General features: G+C 39.1%; 1 protein-coding gene across 1 annotated transcript in view; it reads right to left on the reverse strand.

Annotated features, from left to right (window-relative positions):
- The window catches only part of LOC124721982 (dedicator of cytokinesis protein 7), a 274,882-nt gene that overhangs the window by 85,710 nt on the left and 166,484 nt on the right, over positions 1 to 22,688 (reverse strand). The window contains exons 22-25 of the mRNA XM_047247149.1: positions 21,414 to 21,670; positions 18,176 to 18,357; positions 9,074 to 9,207; positions 5,853 to 6,029 (exon numbers count right to left, since the gene is read on the reverse strand). Of these exons, the coding sequence (XP_047103105.1) occupies positions 5,853 to 6,029; positions 9,074 to 9,207; positions 18,176 to 18,357; positions 21,414 to 21,670 (750 nt within the window). The remainder of the gene's footprint in view (positions 1 to 5,852; positions 6,030 to 9,073; positions 9,208 to 18,175; positions 18,358 to 21,413; positions 21,671 to 22,688) is intronic.

Consider the following 22,688-nt stretch of genomic DNA (forward strand, 5'->3'; position numbering starts at 1 on the left):
TGAAAAACTCCTTTAAATCAAAGAAACTGGTTGTGCCATCTCCGGTCAAATCAGGATGTCAGTTTTACTGGAATATTACTCAGACATTCTGTACTCTCTGCTAAAATTACTTAGTCTGTTTTACAGTACATATTTACAGGAATTAATTGGATCTGTTTAGGTCCTAATAAACCAATATTTTTAAGGCAGTAGACAGAGTTTTTTACTAATGAAATACATATCTTCTACTGTCTCTGTTTGCTAAATGAAAATAATATGGATTTTTGAAGATATTTACATTAAGTTTTTTATATATTTAAGTTAGGGCATTGTCCTAGCTTATGTAAGAGATTTGTCAAACATCTTTGACAGTGTAATATGGGCCTTAGAGACGGAGAACATGCTCAGATTAGGGAAGAATGGGAAATGAAATCGGCCATGTCTATTTCAAAGGAACTATTCCATCATCATGTTTCACCTTACAAAAATAGTAAATTTATTCAAATATAAACTTTGTTGTGACCCATCATTCATGGCTCATAAACAACTGTTCATAATTTAATAGACACATAAATCTTTTATTAAGGGCACTTATCGTAACTGAATCCTCATGAATAACTAGCTATTCCACCTCCTCACTCAGCAGCATAAGGTTAGTCTATCTGTTTTCATTAAGGCATATTTGCTAGGCTATGGTTACTATGGACTTATTCACATAATATGATGATTATAAAAAGCTATTAAAATTAAACTGGCAACTGTAATTACTGTCAACTCTTACGTGTGTTGTAAAATTTGGTTTTTCCAGATGAAATGTGTTAGTCTGTACGACCTTCACTGTAGATTTACTAAAAATCTTGAAGCATCAAGAAATCATAAATTTAGTAATGGAAGAAAGTGTTGGGGGATAAAAATTGTAGAGGGTGAACACAAACAGATACAGGGTGCAGTAGGTACTGTATACAGATGTGAATCGAGTTATACAGGATAGATTAGTGGAGAGGAGGGTCTCAACCAAAGGCTTTGTCAATCCTGTGACAGTCTTGGCTTCAGGTTTCTGGACCTGTGTTATCAGGTGGAGAATTATAGGTCTCCCATTGAAAGATCAGGTGTGCACTACATAAAGGAAGCAGCTACTCGGGTAGCAGAGTGCTTGTGGTTACGCTAAGCAGCAGTTTGAGGTACTATCATGAATACTAATCAGATGACATGTACCAAAATCTACTGTGTATTCTTTCAGAATAAGATACAGAACTCTCATTTATGGTGTTCCCAGCAGTAAATTAAAGTGAGATAAAATGACTTGTCATATGTGAGATCTGTTACCCATTTCAGTTACTATCGTATCTCATACTTTGAAGCTCTCTAGCATACACAGTTTCACTCCACCCTTCAGTTGGCAGAAACTGGCAAAAATCAGAATCCTTCAGTCAAATAGTATATTTTCTTCAGCACCCACTTGCGAACTTTTGGTACCCTACAATACCACTGCAAGCAAAGCGCAGCAAAAACTCCATTGTTGAATATAAGTTAGCTGTGTAGGCAGAAGCTGTGTGAACCATGCACACTGATGACACAATCCGAGTGGTGCCTATCTAGCAGTAGTCACTACATCATTATGATACTTAGACGCAATGACACTGTCACAACAACACACATTTACAGCCTCAGGTTGAGAGGAAGGCATCTTCTCATAGTCAGAAGACAGGAACATGAGGAGTACAAGAACTCATGTATCTCTCCCAGTTCATTATTAAATAATTTTCCTGTTTGTTTATTCCTTTTTGGTTAGTTTTTGCCCCCCCCCCCCTCTCCCACCTGTGCCACTGGTGGGGGCCATCCTCGCCATGGTCTCAGTACGGTCCTGGGTATACCACAGAAAGTCCTAAACATAACTGAAGACTGTATGATGGCTACAAACATTGTGTACTCCACAAGGGAAATCTTACAGCCAATAGAGACAAAAACTGAATTCGGGCAGGGACATATTTTGTCACCAACACATTTTCTACTTGTCCCTGACTCAGCTACAAGAAGATTAACAGCAGGCACGAGAAGAGGAATCCAATGGGGAATCCATGAATGTCTGTAGGATTTAGACTTCACAAACTGTTCATTCAATGGCTGACAATATGAAACATGATTTAAATTCTCTAAAAAAAAAAAAAAAAAAAAAAAAAAAAAAAAAAAAAAAAAAAAAAAAAAAAAAAAAAAAGAAGCAGAGCTTACTGGTCTCATGATAAATATACATAAAACACAGGAAATGAGAGTAAATTCTGGGAACATGGAAGAGCTTCTGTTTACAGGGGAGCAGGAGGTGGAGACTGTGAACTCATTCCTGTACCCAGATAGTGTGGTGACTTAAGGTGGTCTAGCTGGAGAAGATGTGAAGAAACACAAAAAGAAATTCTGTCTTCATACAATTATATACAATACGGTGAAACAGAATCATCACATAGAAACAAAAATTTATATCTTTAATAGAAATGTGAAGGCTGACCTCCCGTACGCCAGCGAAATTTGGGCCATACTCAGAATAGACCTTCATCACAGTTACAGAGTTTCATACATAGGTGTCTCTGGCACATAGCAAATACCTGGCAACTAGAAAAACCAAGTAACAAGGAGTTCTGGAGGAAAACTAACCAGATACACATAGAACAGTGGTTTCCAAAATTTTTGGGCCCATGGCACCCTTGACCTGAACATAAGCATTTGTGGCTCCTCTTGAATATGACATCTGACTCAAAGTGTGGGATAATTTTAAAAAATAGTAATAAGAATAGTAATTTCTTTATTAACTGTTGGCATGTCATATTTTAATCAACTTTTAATATTATTACATCTTATTCTTGTAACAAAATCAATGGAAAGGATGAACTTAGATCTTCATCATCAGTTTTTCAAAACTCGGTAAAAGAATGGAAACTGCGACTCACATCCCTCTCTCTACATTCATTCGCAAACTGTATTTTATGTTCATAACCGTCAATGCCAAAAAACCTACCTCATGTAAGTAGGGAGATATCAAAACCCTTGGGATCTTTTTACCTACTTGCACATACTCCTGCATCACAAAGTACCAAAACACAAGCAGTGATGAGGAATGAACTTTGGTTTCAACGTGTAGTCTGAAGAAATAGCAATCAACTGCTCTTGTTGTTCAGTGCTGATGGATGTTCTATACTGTAAGGGTCTTCGATCTAGTTATGTTGGTCAACTTCTTCTGGAAAGTACTTCAGAAAGTAATAACTGACTTCAGTTAAATGATCCACAAACACAGACTTCAGATCTTTCTTCAACTGAAAGTCATTGTCTTCTAAATCCATGCAAAGATCAAGCAAAACATAATGTATATGTGTATCATCAAACTTTTTCTTCCACAATAGCTGTTTACTTTTGACAGCTGAAATTTTATTCGACTGTTGCAAAATGTTAAGTCTCACTAGCCTTTGGAGGAATTGTAGCTTCTTTAGTGACAGCTTTTTTCCCCTCAGTGATTTCTTTTAACTTGTGGGGAAAGTATTCTCTTGGTTTGCTTACAGCAGTACCATGATTTGACTCAAAATGTCATCTCATTTTATTAGGAAGAATGCTTTCAGTAGCCAGTACTTCGAAACAAATGATACAAGGAGTGTTTGAAAAGTCCATGCAAAATCCGAGCGATGGCACCACCGGCACGTATCGAGGTCATGCTTAGTTAGTAGCATCTTTGGAAAGAACGCACACCAAGTTTCAGCCATATTCGTCTATTTCTTTGTGTTTGGCATTCGTGTGAATCAACGGAGTCGAGTGATTGTCAAAAAATGGACGAAAAAGAATTTTGTGTGGTGATAAACATTACTTTATGAAAGGCAAAACGTCTCAGGAGACTAAAGAGAAGCTAGATAAACATTACGGTGACTCTGCACCTTCAATTATAACAGTTTATAAATGGTTTCAAAATTTTTGGAGTGACCATATGGGCACAAGTGATGCTGAATGTTCTGGACACCCTGTGGAGGTTATGACTCCAGAAATCATTGATAAAATCCATGATGTGGTGATGGATGACAGAAGACTTAAGATGTGTGAGATGTTAGGGCTGTAGGCGTCTCAAATGAATGGGTACATAATATTTTGCATAAACATTTGGACATGAGAAAGCTATCAGCAAGATGGGTTAAACGATTGCTCACACTTGACCAAAATTGGAATCATGTGAAGTGTTGCAAGGATGGTTTCAGCTGTTCAGCAAGAATCCACAGGACTTCAAGTGTCGCTTCAACACTGTGGATGAAACATGGATATGTTACTATACTCCTAAGACCAAACAACAATCTAAACAATGTGTTACCAAGGGAGAATCTGCACCAAAAGAGGTGAAGACAATTCCTTCGGCCAGAAAGGTTATGGCGACTGTCTTCTGGGATTCGCAAGGGATAATCCTCATCGGCTATCTAGAAAGGGTAAAACTATTACAGGTGCATATTATTCATTGTTATTGGATAGTTTGAAAACTGAGCTGTAAGAAAAACACCAGCGATTGGACCACAAAAAAAGTCCTTTTCCATCACGACAATGCAACAGCACACACCTCAGCAGTTGATGTTGCAAAATTATTCGAAATAGGATTCCAACTCATTTTACATCCCCTCTATTATCCAGACTTGGCTCCCTCGGACTACTATTTCTTAACCAATTTGAAGAAATGGCTTGTGGGACAAAGGTTTTATTCAAAGGAGGAGGTGATTGGAGCAACTAATAGCTATTTTGCAGACTTGGACAATTCCTATTATTCGGAAGAGATCAACAAATTAGATCAGGGTTGGATGAAGTGTATAAGTCTAAAAGGACACTATGTCAATAAATAAAAAAGGCTTACCCCAAACATGTAAGTAGTTTTTATTTTTGCACGGACTTTTCAAATGCCCTTTGCACACTGCAGTCGTTCTTTATTTTCAACAATAGTACATGTAAAACTGAAATTCAAGTAACTGCTGCCATACTTCCTGCATGTTTGTCTACTCACCTCTTTAGAACTGCATGATATATTTGAATTAATGCATTTTGTATTTACACACAAAAATTTGTTCATGTTGGCAGAGAAACAAAAATCAATGAATACAAACAAAATTAAAAAAAAGCCTCTGCATTCAACAAAGCTAATCTTCAAACTGATTATGGCTGAATAAAAACAAATGAGCCACACAGTGCAATTCGAGTGCCATCTGTAGAACATTGCCATGGTAAGAACACCTACTTGCCACCTGGCTAGATATCACTAGTAGCGTACACATTGTTTCTTTACACAGAAAGCAAATAAACAAAATAATTATGTTTATGAAGCTTCCGCAATGTCACTGTTATGAGGCCACAAGGCCACTGGGAGCCACAACACACAGTTTGAAAACCCCTGGGACAGAAGACCGGATATGTGAGAGGAAGTGGAGACAGATGGGGAACAAACTGATGAGGTCAGGTGGCAAAACTGAAAAGAAGACGCTGGAATGGAATCCCCGGGTAACAAGGAAGAGAGGTAGGCCTAGAGATACAAGGAAGAGGATGATGGGAGGGGAAGCAAGGAGAGTTGGCAAGAGTTGGTTGGAACTGACTGAAATGACCAAAGACAGAGATGGATGGAGAGTTCTCCTAGATGCTCTATACCCCTAAAGAGGCCAAATATTGATTGCCTGCCTGCTTTTGTTTTTAAATGTCACACAAATATGCATTTATTTGTGATTATCGAACAGCTTCAAATCTTTAATACCACAAAAATAAAATATAATAGTTGCCCTGCTTGCACATGATGATCATTTTACAATTTATTGTGTTTCCTTAGTTCCTGGATTACATACATCTGAAACATTTTGTGAGTAAATCTTCAGCCTTACCTTATATTCAAAGCAAGAAATACAAATATTGAGCACTTCTAAGAGCTGATGCAGTCTCTGTGAAGGCAGCTCTGTCCACCAATGCTTCAAAACGGTTTTATCAACATTTTTTATTACCCACAGAAAGCAAATAAGAAGATTACGTGTTGTATCAGAACTCAAGCCACATTTCCAATTCTGAAAAAGAATGAGGATTAAAATGTAGACACTATGACAGGGGAAAGAGCTCAATGAACATCAATTGTATCATTTTCTTCACAGAACTAAAGAATTGGACATGAAACTACTAAATAATGGTTTGAATCACACCAAAAATTTGATAAGTGAGAGTACAAGGTGCATACACCAAAAATTCGATAAGTGAGAGTACAAGGTGCATACAACATTCAAAACAGTATCAATTTTAAAACACTGCTGGTAAACAAAAAATACTATGACACAATGGGACACAGTGTTAACAGAAAGTTAGGAACACTCAATTTTATCTCCATGCCACTGTCACCATGTGAATTACTGTGAGGGACTGATGCATAATTTTATGAGCAACATATGTATAATGTCTAACCTCCAGGCCTTTTCTGTGGAGATAAACCATCTTGGAAGCATCTCTTACTTAAATGGTTACTATGAGCAAAAAAGTGTCTTAATTTTACTTGAGGTTCAGTGCTAGATTTAATAAGGTCATACCTGAGAATCTCTGCCACACAAACACTGCTGCATCAATAACCACAACAGTTTTTATATTTGATTTTAGTTTTTTGATGAGCTAGTCAACATACCGTACTAGCACAGTTTCACATACTATGGGTGTACAATTTCATTATGTGTACATTCCTGCTAGTACTTTGCCTCAGGAAGGGGTGCCATAAAACTGGATATCGTGAATTTCAATCCCTGTGCAGATGCTTCATACGAAGACGTGACAGCAACTCATGTCACGTCTTCATATGAAGCATTTGCACAGGGATTGGATTTCACGATATCCAGTTTTATGGTGCTATACGATAAGTTCATTGACTTGAAAAAAAAAAAAAAGCATATAGGGCCTGAAGATGGCAAAATGAATTGCCAAAACTGGTTGCTTTCAGAATAAAATAAAATATCTTAAAGTGTACGACTGTTGGTAAAGTTTATTGACATTGAAAAGTACATACCAGCCAATGTCCCCTAGTTGTAATGGAGCAACAGAGATTAAAAAGTTTGATAATGAAATCAAGATCCTACGCTGTTGACAGGCGTTGATACACATCAACGAAGACAATTGAAAATGTGTGCCCTGACCGGGTCTCAAACCAGGGATCTCCTGCTTACATAGCAGATGCTCTATCCATCTGAGCCACTGAGGGCACAGATGATAGTGCGACTGCAGGGATTTATCCCTTGCGTGCTCTCTGTGAGACCCACATTCCCAACTTAATGTCCACACACTACATTCGTAGTGCCCCTGCCCACTACACTAATTATTCATGGCAGACAATCTGACCGAGTCTCGTAAGAGTTCGGGCAATGCGTGTGCATCCGCACAGGAGGAGGAGGTCATGGCCAGTTAGCCTGAACTATATATGGAGATGGTATTCGTTTTTTCGGACATGTCCGATGTGCACATCCAGTGTGCACTCAGTATCCCCTTGACTGTCTTCAATACACTTATACTACACTGTAATTCTATGCTTTCTAATTTCCTGATAAACTATATGATGCAGTAGTGTTAGTCATGAAGCTGACTTGCTCCACTTCTCTGGCCACTTCTTATAGATACTGAATTTCTTTAGATGTAATATCCCTGCTGTTAAGACAGGTAGCCACTGGTGATTTAAATGTTAATTTTCTGCATAGATATATTGGAAACTCTAGGAAGCTGCAGAACATAGATTTTTTAAAATAATACTTAGGAGTAACTTTTTCTATGAACCCTGGACCAGATTAAATATGGTTTACAAATGTGATACATCTCAGAGAAGAAGGCTTAGTGGATCTTGTAACTGTTTTCATTAAATAATTTGATATTAATCTTGGCCCCCCTTTAGGTGCTAATGTAAGAAAAATCATGTAATAAATCTACATACATACTCTACAAACCACCGAACAGTGCATGGCAGAGTCACTGTTGCAGTGGTTATTTATGTAGTTTCCTACAAACCTTCTATGAATGTGTTCTTTTGGAAGTTTTGATGATGGAGATGCCATTATGTTATGCAGTCTCCTTTAGTTAATTTACACACAGCTAACTTCTTGCATGTTCCGACTTTTGCTTGTTATGGTCTCCATTAGTCAAGTGAAAAACAGATCTGATATTGGGACATTACAGACATTCTTCATACTTGTGATATTGCCAGTGTAATACTGAACTTCTGTCACTATTTACACTTATCCCTTAAAAATTTCCCACTCAGCTCGAAGTAAATGTATTCACCTCTGACAACTCCTTGTCCCTGGATTCTGTTGTTAACACATTTTCAAGTACTGCTTTCCAATTGCTGTAATTTTCTCTTCCACTATTTTTTTTTCTTCACATGTCATTCATTTTTTAATGAAAAGTCCTTGGTGGAATACAGATAATTTAAGAGTAAGGTCGGTCTCTCTCTCTCTCTCTCTCTCTCTCTCTCTCTCTCTCTCAATAAGCATGACTTAGATGATAAATTTATAGCTCCACAAAGTAAGATATGGATCAATATGGCAATTAAGAAGCAAACGCAAAAGAAAAATGACAAATGGGAATATATCAATATGATGTACAAGTGTCAGCAGCAAAACTAATGAGAACTTAAGAATGATTCATGAGAGTATAATTACAAAGAATCTTCTGCAGTGGGCAGTCAATCAGAGCTTCAAAATCTGAGGGTGTTAATTTGGAATTTCTCACGTTATACATCTATGTTTTTGTACAGAGTAGTAGGCTCTGTTAACATTTTGCAGTCTAATTTTGTTCATCTATCAATACAACTAGAAATTTGAACTGTTCAATGTGTTCAAATTTATGTTTGCACAGTGTTAGATGTAACTGGTGGTCTTGTTCATCTCTACATCTTTGACTCATCATCTATTTGGTTTCTGATCATTTACTTTTAGATCAAGTTTGGATGCTGCTTCTTTGAGTTCCATAAACAGCCATCTAATCTCTACTTCACTCTTTCCAATGAGCACTAAACATCTGTAGATGCTAATGTCTCCAGCCAAATGAGGAAAACTTAGCATAGGATAGACTATGTACAGTACTTTACCTGTTGGCCTTGAGGATTATCAGGTCCAACTGACTTTGGAAACACTGTTGTACCAGCAATTGCCATTGCAATAGAATGATCAATACCATTTTGAGGTTCCATATTATCTGAGCCTGGTACCAGCAACATACGACCTGTAAATGTTATTCATACTTTATAAATTATTTATTCTCAAGAGAAACACAGAAAAAATTATGTAAGTACACAAAACAATAATTTTAATTTAAGAAAAAGTACAGTACTAAAACAATGCCACAGCTGATATCTTTACAGTTACTCAATAACCTCTCTACTACCCGAAGCCCTGCAGAAAAGTAAGTTAAAAAAGATCAGCATAGGCTATCTTACGTGCCATGACTTCATTAATATTCTGGAAATGTACATCATCCAACTAACATCAATATTTTAGTGAAACTAAAATTCTCATTCTTATTATTTGATTTTTATGGCAAATGGTAGGCAATTACACAGTTACGTTTATTGTTCTACATTTCTACTGGTTTCTGGCAGTATGCTAAATATGTAGAAAGCAAATTTAGGACAACAGTTGCACTCATCATGTAATACAAATATAAATTATACTGCCTTGTTACAAAGAATAAAAATTTCATTAGAATAACTGTTTCCATTCAATTTATGGAAATATTCTGACATCAGCTCTTCATGTTTTTGGTACAAATTTAAATCCTTCAAAATCTACATTTGTATCTACAACACATTTCTCATGAATTATTTGTGATCATATTTTGGGGTCAAGGCTTAAAGCATATCATTGCTGTAGCTGGTAAAATATTCCTCTCAAATTCACTCATGATTTACCAAACTTGTGTGGTTTTGTTATGAGTCATGTTGCTTTATATCAAGACATTATTTCTTTCGAACTTGGAGAAAATAATATACAAGGTCCTCACTGAAGCCTTGTGTAATCCCATTCACAGACAGCAACACTTGAAAAGAAAATAATTTATTTTAGACTGATTCCTCTGTATGTTGTTATAAGCATATGAACATCAATAAAGTGTAAGAAACCAAAATAAATTTTTCCTTCATGACACATGCATTTTCATTAACCTTCACAGAATTGTTTGTTTCTTCAGTGGCACACCACCTCACAAAATGTATCTTACTAGTTCAGTCCGAGTTGCCCCTCTTGCCACAAGCAGTGCTTAGAAATTTAAATGAAGGTCTGATTCCAGAATAGTGGAGTGCTATCAGGCAAAAATCTCTCATTTGCATGGGTCTTTATCTATATGAAGCTGTACAAAAAATGACTGCAATATTATTTGGTATGTGATAAGTTATTTGAATGGTCACAAAATGCATCACTCGGGCTTGGAACTATTAAAAAAACTAGCACAAAGAAATGACAGAGGTGTGTTTTATTTCCCCTGTCACAAGAACAAATTAATCTGACAGTTGAAGAACAAAAATCCACACACTTGTTTTGCAGAAATTACAGATTCTGTAGTTCAACAAATGGTTTTAGTATATCTCTAATGAGGCTCATGTACATGAATTAACAACTAAATTTTAGGCTCACATCCAGGAGCTATTCTGATCAAACATCACTCTAACCACTACACAGAGCTCGCAGACTCTGATTTATCACCTCACTCAATGGCTTTTCACATACACTCAACATAATAGAAGTCATGTAACCCAGGGACCTACACAAGCACTCTGCATTAACAGTGTTCCTCAAATTATTTGTACATGATTCAGAAGCAACAGTGTGGAGCATTATTATCCTGGTGACTGTACAAGTTGCATGCTAGGTGCTGTAGGCAAACAAATGTATGCAACTGATCAAAAACTGGTTCCTGTACTGCTTGTCAGTTGGTGATGATGGCAGCCAAATGTTCAAGTTTTTATCCCATGTAAATATGCTTCTTCCCCCCCCCCCACACACACACACACACAAAATTACCTTCTTCCATTGTCGGAATAGTGCCCCGTTGGCAAGCAGCTTGCACTTTCACTGGGGTGGATTGCAAGTCATCAGTTCGAACAACATTACTCTATGCTTCAAGTGTTCAAAGTTCTTGCACTCATACCAATTTCTGTGGCCTGTGATGTGCTTTGAGGGAAAGGTACACATGTGGGATGGTGGCTTCTACATCCCACAGGAAGGAAGTTGTCCTCCATATTACAGTCAGTGATTAGGTGCACTGTGGCCCACCTGTCTCCTGCTACAATGCACAACAGTCAATGGTGACCCCAGTAAGCAACCTGTTAAGTGCCCAAAGCAGTTTACTTTCTTCACAAGGTACACTCTTAACATAGCTGCATGTGAAAAGCTCTGTGCCTTCATAGTAACATGCTCAGAGTAGTTATAATCCAGCTATGATGACATTCACTGACACTTAGTCTCTTACTCAGCATATTTTTTATTGTCACACCAACTGCCAGTACAAAGTGACAACATCCAAGTCATGTGACATTTTGAGAAAGAAGAGCACTCTCTTCACCACAGCAGCTCCATCTAATCTGATTGCTTGTAAGTCACTAAGAGCGCATTTTCCTTAGTGATTTCAAATTTAAAATAGGAAGCAATTAATTAAGCTATGACATACTTGGCTACTATTTAACTTAATATATGAACTTATGATGTTGAAAAGCAAATACGAATAAAAATTCTCTCTCTCTCTTTGTTTACAATTACAGAAACAAAGAAGTAACTTTTAACTGAAACCGTGTCAGAGCAGGCACAGTAAATGTAAGTCAAACCACAAACAGTAGTTGTAAAATGACTGAGAAAGAGTGAAACAGAGCAAATGCTACTTTAGGAAATAGTTAAAAACTTTTAATATCAGGTAAATGCTGTCTACAGGAACAGACAAAAAATTGGTTTGATTTTAACACACAGTTACATTCCCTTTTATACAAATTTTAGCCATTACATTAGTGAGCATTCAGTTTTGTTCTCAGTCTCTTATCTTGTTCCAAAGTTTGCATATACAACATTCATGTTCATTCCTCATCTGCCTACAGCATCCAGTCACATTAATATGACTATCACAAGCCTGAATAACCACCTTTTGCAGTGTGGACTGCTGCGAGACGTGCAGGAAGAGAGTCAGTGAGGTTCTGGAAAGTACTGACAGGGACGTGAAGCCACACTGATTCCTGACCTCTGGCCAGCTGCACTACGTTTCACAAGGATCATGGAGAGAATATCCGAACAAGGTGGTCCCACAAGTTCTCAACTGGGTTTAGAACCGGAGAGTTTGGTGGCCGGGGGAGTAGTGTAAACTCATCCTGGTGCTCTCTGAACCATGCAAAGAGTTTGGGCAGAGATGTCAGTCGAGGCGGAAGTACAGAGGCATCCAAACTCTTTGCCTTTACAAATGTCTGCTTGTGTCTGTGTGTGTGTGCGCATGCGCGAGTGTATACCTGTCCTTTTTTCCCCCTAAGGTAAGTCTTTCCGCTCCCGGCATTGGAATGACTCCTTACCCTCTCCCTTAAAACCCACATCCTTTCGTCTTTCCCTCTCCTTCCCTCTTTCCTGACGAAGCAACCGTTGGTTGCGAAAGCTTGAATTTTGTGTGTATGTTTGTGTGTCTATCGACATGCCAGCACTTTCGTTTGGTAAGTCACATCATCTTTGTTTTTAGATATATTTTTCCCACGTGGAAGGATGTTGGTTTTAAGGGAGAGGGTAAGGAGTCATTCCAATCCCCCCCCCCCCCCCCCACACACACACACATACACAGACACAAGCAGACATTTGTAAAGGCAAAGAGTTTGGGCAGAGATGTCAGTCGAGGCGGAAGTACAGAGGCAAAGATGTTGTTGAAAGACAGGTGAGGTATGAGCGGCGGCAAATTGAAATTAGCGGAGATTGGGGCCTGGCGGATAACGAGAAGAGAGGATATACTGAAAGGCAAGTTCCCATCTCCGGAGTTCTGACAGGTTGGTGTTAGTGGGAAGTATCCAGATAACTCTGACGGTGTAACACTGTGCCAAGATGTGCTGGCCGTGCACCAAGGCATGTTTAGCCACAGGGTGATCCTCATTACCAACAAACACTGTCTGTCTGTGATCATTCATCCGAATGGACAGTTTGTTGCTGGTCATTCCCACATAGAAAGCTTCACAGTGTAGGCAGGTCAGTTGGTAAATCACGTGGGTGCTTTCACACGTGGCTCTGCCTTTGATTGTGTACACCTTCTGGGTTACAGGACTGGAGTAGGTGGTGGTGGGAGAGTGCATGGGACAGGTTTTACACCGGGGGCAGTTACAAGGGTAGGAGCCAGAGGGTAGGGAAGGTGGTTTGGGGATTTCTTAGGGACAAACTAAGAGGTTACGAAGGTTAGGTGGACGGCGGAAAGACACTCTTGGTGGAGTGGGGAGGATTTCATGAAGGACGGATCTCATTTCAGGGCAGGATTTGAGGAAGTCGTATCCCTGCTGGAGAGCTACATTCAGAGTCTGATCCAGTCCCGGATAGTATCCTGTCACAAGTGGGGCACTTTTGGGGTTCTTCTGTGGGAGGTTCTGGGTTCGAGGAGATGAGGAAGTGGCTCTGGTTATTTGCTTCTGTACCAGGTCGGGAGGGTAGTTGCGGGATGCGAAAGCTGTTTTCAGGTTGTTGGTGTAATGGTTCAGGGATTCCGGACTGGAGCAGATTCGTTTGCCACAAAGACCTAGGCTGTAGGGAAGGGACCGTTTGATGTGGAATGGGTGGCAGCTGTCATAATGGAGGTACTGTTGCTTGTTGGTGGGTTTGATGTGGACGGACGTATGAAGCTGGCCACTAGACAGGTGGAGGTCAACGTCAAGGAAAGTGGCATGGGATTTGGAGTAGGACCAGGTGAATCTGATGGAAGCAAAGGAGTTGAGGTTGGAGAGGAAATTCTGGAGTTCTTCTTCACTGTGAGTCCAGATCATGAAAATGTCATCAATAAATCTGTACGAAACTTTGGGTTGGCAGGCCTGGGTAACCAAGAAGGCTTCCTCTAAGCGACTTTCATTTGGTAAGTCACATCATCTAGATATATTTTTCCCAGGTGGAATGTTTCCCTCTATATATAAATAATTTTACTTTTCTCTAGTACTTGTACTACTTTTGATTTCCCTAGACATTTTAATCAATCGAAAGTTACCATGAACAAATAGGGGGCACCACTTATATTACATATTAATTTTATGCACAAGATGACCATACTCAATTAAGTCTGCAGACTTTTGTCGCTGTTGCCATTGGAGGTGAAATCTTCTGGTTTTTAGGCATCATATTTGTTCTACGTGACTGATATTTTCAATCCCTCTGCTGGGATCTTCCTCAGGATATTGTCGTCTTCATGGTTAACTGGACACCACAAGGTTCAGCTAACTGCAAACACCACAAGACCCCAAAGAAGATCCCAGCAGATGGGTTTAAACATTGAGATGTAGAAAAAATATACCACTCAACAAAAGTTTAGAATACTATTGTAGAATGTAGTCTGCAGTACCAGAGGTCTCATTGACCTAGGCACTTCATGCATTATCCAGTTAGATACCATATACTGGATGGTCTTTACTATTGGCATGCTTTGTGGCCATTTCTCTGTCATGTAAACATACCTCTGCGACAGCAGCACATGAAGAGTAGGCCAGTATCTACAACAGCTTCATTCAGTTTGTGTTCAGCACTATAGTAACATGCCACATAAGGGCAAACAAAACTTTGGCAGAGTCAGGATCGTGGCTTTACTTTCAGCACACCATATACACTGCAAGATGTTGCCAAATGGTTACATGTCAAAGTGTGGAGAAAGCCTAAGGTGTGGAGAAAGTACAGAGAGATGGGAAACATGGACAACAGACCTCACAGTGGTTGTCTTCCTATGACAACACCAAGGCAGGATCGTTTGCTGCAACTGTTGGTTTGCAGGTGCCCAGCATCAACTGGAAAAAATATTGGAAATGACTCCTCCTGGGCAAGAGAGATTTGTATCTCAGACCAAACATTGTGTAGAAGATTGCATTAGAGTGGTCTTCATTCCAGAAGACCATTGATAAGTTTTGCACTGAACCAATGGAACTGACGCAATTGAAGGACCTGGGCTCTTGCACATCAAAACTGGACCATCGAATCTTGGAGTAATGTCATACTTGCTGACAAGACCAAAATTGGTTTGCAACCGGACACTAGACATGTTATGGTTCGGAGATGTACTGGATGACACCAGGAATACAGATACGTTCAAGGAAGTTCATCCATCTGCAGGTGGAGGTTTAATGTTCCAGGCAGTAATAACAATGGGATGGCGGACCCCTCTAATTCCCATCTATGGCAATAGGACTGGTCAATAATACCTCCAAAACGTGCTACAACCAATTGTAAGGCCCTACAGACATGAAGTTTGCGACAACTTCATCCTAGACGATGACAATGTACTCTAGCAGTGTCTTGGTATCTTCAAAAATGCAACATCAACCAAATTCATTAGCCAGCACAGTCCCAGACATGAATGCAATTGAGTATGCATTTCACAGCGTTCGAATCCATCTGACAGTCTTCATGACGTCACTGAAGCTGCCATTGAGGAGTGGGAACTTGTACCCCATGACAAACTTTAGGTTCTCATCAAGAGCATATCTCAAAGAGTGGAGGAACTCATCTGTTTGTGGGGAGGACATACTGTTAAAGACTGATGTTCATCATCATCATCATCATCATCATCATCATCATCATGAGATAAAGATTTTGACTGTTTTTGTTTTTTCAATATGTACATTTAGGAGAGAGCCTGCTTTGTTTTGTTTTTTGTAACTAACCAAAATTGTTCTTGTTTTCAGAAAGAATCATGTTTCTTTTGTTAATAAGGTACTGTAAAAACCTAAATGGGTATACTATAAGAAGTCATTGTAGGAAGCACTATGATATTCCAAACTTTTGTTGAGGTGTGTATGATGCAGACTAACAAACCAGAAGATTTTAGCTTCAACTTCAGATTTTTTCTCAAAATTACCTAAAAAATACAGTATCAATGCCATTTTCAAGCTCCCTGATCTTTCATTTCTAGTTCTGTACTTACACACACATAAAGAATTGCTTAGGTATTGGATCCAATCCAGATAATTCAATAAAGCACAGAAACATATAACTTCTTATTTTTAAAAAGCTAAGTCTGTGTATACATACCACTAATATTAACACAATCAGTACAAAACAATGTTGCTTGGATTTTGTGGAGTACTGTACTTACTTACGATGTCAGTTCTCGAACATATCAGTCAGTCAGTCAGTCAGTCAGTCGTTTTGCCATCTTCAGTCGTTCTTGTGCAGTGAAGTCTCACATCTGCTTCATGGTAAGCTGCTGTATATGGTCACACTCAGGCTTCCGCTCCACACATGTTAGCACAGTGTCAGAATATGCAAATGTTTCACCAGCTGATGATCCTGCACCTGGTTCGGTGACAATGCTGCTTCTCTTTCTTCCTCTTCCTTTTCATGCTGCTTCTTTTCATCTTTATTTTTCTGTACCTCATCTGTGATCAAAATGCCTTTCAATTTATTCCAAGTTCTTTTTAATGTGACTATCTGCAGCAAATTCTATGCTTCCACCATTATTTAAGAGCAGTCTTTTATATTCAATTTTTGAGATGAGCCACAATGCCTTCTTCAATTCCATCATCTATCAAAAGCTTCCTCAACAACTGTCTTCCATAATGTTACTTCATAGTTTTGATAATCTACTTGTCAATTGGCTGCAGCAAAATCATAATTTTTGGTGGTATGAAGAGTGTTTTGAAACATTCATCTCTATAAAGAAGCTTTCTGTGGGGTGGGTGGGTGCACTGTCCAGAATTACCAGCACCTTCTTTCCCTATAGCCTTTCGATATTCTTTTACTTCAGGTATGAAAACTGAATTGTACCATTTGCAAAACAAAGCAGTAGTCATCCAGGTGTGTGGTTGATTCTTGTAAAAGGAAGTCTCTTAGTATTTTTGAAAGCGCAGTTTTTTTTTTATTTTCCTATCAACAGAAAGGGTATTTTGTAGTTTCCTGTAGAGTTAGCACAGTTCAGCATGGTAACACAATCTTTACTAATCTTATAGCCATGAGCACTGGTTTCCTTTTTAGAAGTTGACTGTTTCAGGCTAAGCCTTCCAAATAAGGCCAGTCTCATCTCCATAGTATAAAAATTCAGGGTCATAAGATTCTGTTTCAATTTTGAATTTTTCAATAAATTTTTCTGCTGCTTTTGGGTCTGCTGATAGTTTTTCATCACTTAAATCCAATTCATGAATACTGAGCCTTACCTTTAAATTCTGTAACCAGGCATTGCTCGCTTTGAATTAAGACACTCTGTCGATTTTCTCGGTGAAAAGTTTTTCTTTTACGCAAACAATTGGAGCTGAAAGGGGGTTTCCTGATGCTTGGTGCTGCAAGAACCACTTTAATATGGTCTCTGCAGGTGCCTTGTTTTCTGCTGTTTTCATTGCTTTTTGCAACAAACTCCTATCTTCAGTCTCAAGAACAGACACAAAGTTTACAATTGAAGACTTGTTTCTGTTTGTGTCTCATTAAACATCTCAGCTAACTGCCTACCACTCATGCCTTTGTCTAATTGCTCAAGGACTTATATTTTGTTTGTCAATGATAAGACAATGTGTTTCCTTATAGAAGACATATGCCACAGAGTAAATTAAAACATACATAAAACAAAACAAAACAAAAAAGACATAATTTATAGTAACAAATCAGTGCAAATGTTAAAGTAACTACACAGACTGATGTAAGCTGTGCTGAATGACAGGCACTACAAACACAAGCATGCACATATAACAATGTGAATACAACAATGTGCGTACTGTATTCACTATTCACTGGAAGATTTTGTCTTTTAATACATTTGCTGCGGATTGATTTTACAATGATAAGAAATGTACAGTGTATCGTGTACTGTAATAACTATCAAACAAAACCAACATTTTAGTCATACTGTACAAATGTCTTTCCTCAGAGTGATCCTGATAGTTGCAATTCGGATAATTGGAGTTCTACTGTACTAGCATTCGTTACCCATGATTATTAGTTATTACACAGTGAGCCTACAGAGTATTTTCAAAATAGTTACTGAATTTATGTGTAAACAATCTGTATCATACCTCTAGCTCCTGGGAAAAAGCCATGAAGTTGTGGTAAGGCATCCATGACAATACCCAGAAATGGCAAGTACAGGGCAGCCACTCGTGCTCTACATTCAGGTTCTGCAAATCGTGGGTCACTGTCGTGATATGTCAGCAAATTACGCACAAGGTTGACCACTTTAAAATGAAGGTTAGGATTCCTAAAAGGTCAAATAAATAAACAACAATTAATTCACATGTGGGGGGAAAAGTGTTACACAAATTTTCTCTGTAATTATTAAAACTGCTCTGTCCATTCCATCTGATTCTGTTATGTATGTAGTACCTAGGCATTCATTAAAAAACTTAAATGTACCAATCATCACATTGCAAACAGAAAATAATTTTTGAAAAAAAAACTATCACTGGAATATCTGGGTAATATCCTTTCAACTCTGCTAAAGACACATGAGAAATTACAAATAGCGAAAACAGACAAGAAGAGGCCACTGTTCAAGATGTAGAGACGCACCAAGTAGTAGATAGGCACATAAACAGTTGATTTGAAACTTTAGATAAGTTTTCAACCTCACCATCTTCATCAGAGGACAACATCTGCTCCATAGCCCCCACTCCCTCTCCCTACACACATATCCATCTACATACCACACATTTATTTACGATGGAGGAAGTGTGATTTAGAGTATAATGTCCTATTGATGATAAGGTCATTAGAGATGGAACAAAAGTTCAGATGGATGAGGGAGAAAATCACCTTTTGCAGAAGGAATCATCATTACCTTAAAGAATTAGAAAAAAATACAGGAAACCTAAACTTGGGCAACATGACAGATATTTGAAACTTCATCCTCCCGAATGCTAGTCCTGTGTCTTAACCACTGTGTCACTTTGCTGGGTTACTTACATAGGAGAAGTGTGGGTATGTACATGTGTGCACACTCTGATGAAGAATGTAAGTACACATGCTGAGGTACTCCTTGTTCACAAGTCTATCTACTAATCCAGGGGCGGGCAGACGTTGCACGCGGCTCATGAGCGCACAGCGCTGCATGTGTGCTGCTCGTGTGCAATTGTCGACCGGCGCTGTGGCGACAGCCGGCAGGTTGCTGCAGTGTAGTACCAGGCTAAGCTGCGAATGTTGATGCAAACCGACCACTACGTAGTGAACGTTGTATCTGAAGTACCGGAAAATGCAGAGTGAATCAAGGAAATGGAGACATGGAGATTTGCTGTCTTTTAAACAGGAATGGGAGAATCATTTTTGATTTGTGCAAAAACGTGAAAATTCGAAATGCTTAAGATGTGGTAGCATTCTCGCGGTCAGCAGAAGTTTAGTATTGAACATCATTATAATAAATTTCACAAGGACGAGTACAATTTATTGTCAGATTCTGAGTGGATGGGGAAATTGACTGAGCTTAAGAAGAGCGATCTGATGATACTAGATGAATCTGACGTAAGTTGCTGTTGTCATGAGAGATCTGCAACTTTCTTTCATCATGTCTCTCATCTAACTGATTTCACTTTTTATGGAGCACTGTTTTCAATTTTTCAGGATGACAACAATGATAGCCCAGCGGTATGTGCAAGTTATAAGATTGCGCTTAATGTAGCAAGAGCTGGAAAACCGTTTGCTTAAGGTGAGTTTATAAAGGAGTGCATCAATGACGCTGCTGATTTACTTTGCCCACTGAATGCAAATCAGTTTCAAGCTATCACTCTTTCTTGGCAGACTGTAAGTCGTCGTGTAAGTGACATGGCAGGTGATATCTACCTTCAATTAAGGAGTGCAGAGCAGGAGTTAATTGCACTTTCCATCGCACTTGATGAGTCAACAGATATTTCAGACACCGCGCAATTAATGATTTATATCCGCGGCATAGACACTGCTCTGCACATAACAGGGGATTTCTTTTTTAGATATGATATCTTTAAAAAGCACAACCACCAGCGTGGACATCCTAAAGGCCATTGAAGAAGCTGTCTATTCAGCTGACTTAAATTGGGAATGTTTGGTGTCTTTGACAACAAACGGAGCACCTGCAATGAAAGAGGAACAAATGGGATTTGTTGGATTACTAAGAAAAAAAGCTACAGCGTACAGAAGAATCATTGTACAGCATCCACTGCATTTTGCACCAAGAAGTACTCTTTGCAAAAGCAGCAAAACTGGGGGACATCATGCAAGTGGTTATTCACGCAGTTAATTATTTGAGATCCCAAGGGCTTATACATAGACAGTTTCACACATATTTAGCTGAAATTGGGGAAGAGTACGGTGACATACCATACCACAGTGAAGTCTGCTGGCTTAGCCACGGTAATGTACTCAAAAGATTTTTTGAGCTGTGAATACCAATAAATCAGTTTTTAAAGGACAAAGGAAGGTATGACCCCAAGTTAGAAAATCCAGAGTGGGTTGCCGACCTTGCATTTTTAGCGGACATTACCAGACACATGAATGCATTGAACACAAGTTTGCAAGAAGAAAATCAGCTAATTTGTGAAATGGCTGATTTGCAAGTTTTCACTAGCAAGCTTGAGCTATGGGAATGACAGCTCTCGTCAGGGAACGCAGTGCATTTCCCTACTCTGTCTACTGTGCGAGAACAGAATTGCACAGAATGTGTTTCTGTACTTGGGGCAATGAAAGAGGAATTTCTCAAGCGATTTGGGGATATATCATATTTATTCCAAGCTTTTATGAAAATTAATAAGTCTCGGTTAAGAGCAAACATCAGTGATGAAAAATTACGTAACTGTTTGCGTTTGTCTGTATATAGAAATTTTGTTTCAGACATCAAACGTATTGTAAACTCCACCTGTGATAATTAAATGAAACGTATCGTAGGTAATAGGTACGCTTTCAAACCATGATTTCTTTCAAGCTCTTCTACTAACCTTATTCCTTCATTCAATAAAGCAAGCTAGGAAACAAAATGCATTACAGAGGAAAGAGTGGAGAGATGGTATGGTGGGGAGGGGAGGGAAGCGGGTGGCCAGCTTGCCCCTATGTGCACGCATAACACCTGTTAACTGCACACTTGCAGGATTCCTGGCCACCCCTGTACTAATCAGTGCTTCCTTTACACAGTAAGAGGTGGTTTCTCATCATAACTTCATTTGTATCTTAAGTAACAGTTTTCTTTATTCTGTTAAAAAAAAAGAAACAGTAGTAAATATTTTTTCCAGGATACAACACACACGTAGAACAAAAAGTTGAAGAAAAAAAGTACAGTTGGAAATATGAACTTACTGTAATTCCAGGACTGTAGCCAGGTCTGTGAGAACAAGTCCAATCAGGAAATGTTGTTGTCGAAATGCAGGTGACAGATCTGCAAAACTCATTAAATCACCTCCAACAAGTGTTGACACAAATGATGACTGGCTTGTAGATGACGAAATAGATGGATTTGGTGATGAAGGAGCAGAGCTTGGAGTAAAAGGTGTCCCAAAAGGTAGATTCAACGCTACAAAATGTTCATGGCTGCAAACAATCCTTAGAAAGTCCAACTGAAAAAAGAAAGAAGACAGTATTAGTGGCACAAAGAATTCATTACAGAAGTCACAAGAAGAACAGGGAAATTTATGCAGTGTTCTAGCATTTTAGTGAAACCTGCTTTTAAACTGTAATTCCTGTTTAATAATGAACTGAATGATCAGGCATAATAAGGTAATCTATGTAGTAGCTGCTTTACAACAAAAGAGGATTCATATATCCGCATTCCTCTCTCCTGTGGACTACTAAAGGAATACAAGCATGTAATAATGGTAAGGGGTATGAGGAAAGTAAAGACATACTTCATATGAACTGGCAGAGTTCATACCTCAACACAAGAGTGTTATAACATCAAGTTGAACAAATATATTTCTAGGATGACACAATACATGTAAGTCACAGATCGAGTAAACAAAGTAAGACGTGTGTACACAGAAACAGTCAAATCAGCACTCAGTCCAAGTCTAGCGGCTGCTGGCTGGCTGCTTAGGTGGCGCGGCTGCTGCATGGCTGGCAGACAGCGCCGCATGTAGAGGACGCGTGTAACTGCGCGGTGGCACTTTGAAAGATCGGCGAGTCACAAGACTTTTCCCCCCCTTTGAATTTTTTGCACTGGTCTTGATGGAGGTGGCCTGTAGATTGCTAACGTCCATAGGTATTGTTTGACTGGCCGTAAAGTCTCGAGGAGGAGGCTTCCCATACGGACGGAAGTGTCCCCGATGATAACGGGTCGATATGACAGGAGACGTAGGGGTCGAATCTGCTGGGGCCCCATGCACCAATCTGCTCATTGCGGCAAGTCCAGTTGATATGACAGGAGACATGGGCGATGTGTCGGTATCCGTAGGAGGAGGAGGAGGAGAGTAGAGTTGCTCTGACAGATGATGGTCATCTGGTTCCTGCATGGGCATGTCTCCTGGTGGCGTCAGTTCTCGTGCTGGCACCGAGATGATGGTGAGAGGAGTGCGTTGTGAGTAATGAGAGATTCCAAGATCGCGAGCGTCAGGTAGAGCCGAAGGTGGTGTAGCGGCA

This window comes from Schistocerca piceifrons, chromosome X (assembly GCF_021461385.2).
Source record: "Schistocerca piceifrons isolate TAMUIC-IGC-003096 chromosome X, iqSchPice1.1, whole genome shotgun sequence".
Lineage (NCBI taxonomy): Eukaryota > Metazoa > Arthropoda > Insecta > Orthoptera > Acrididae > Schistocerca > Schistocerca piceifrons.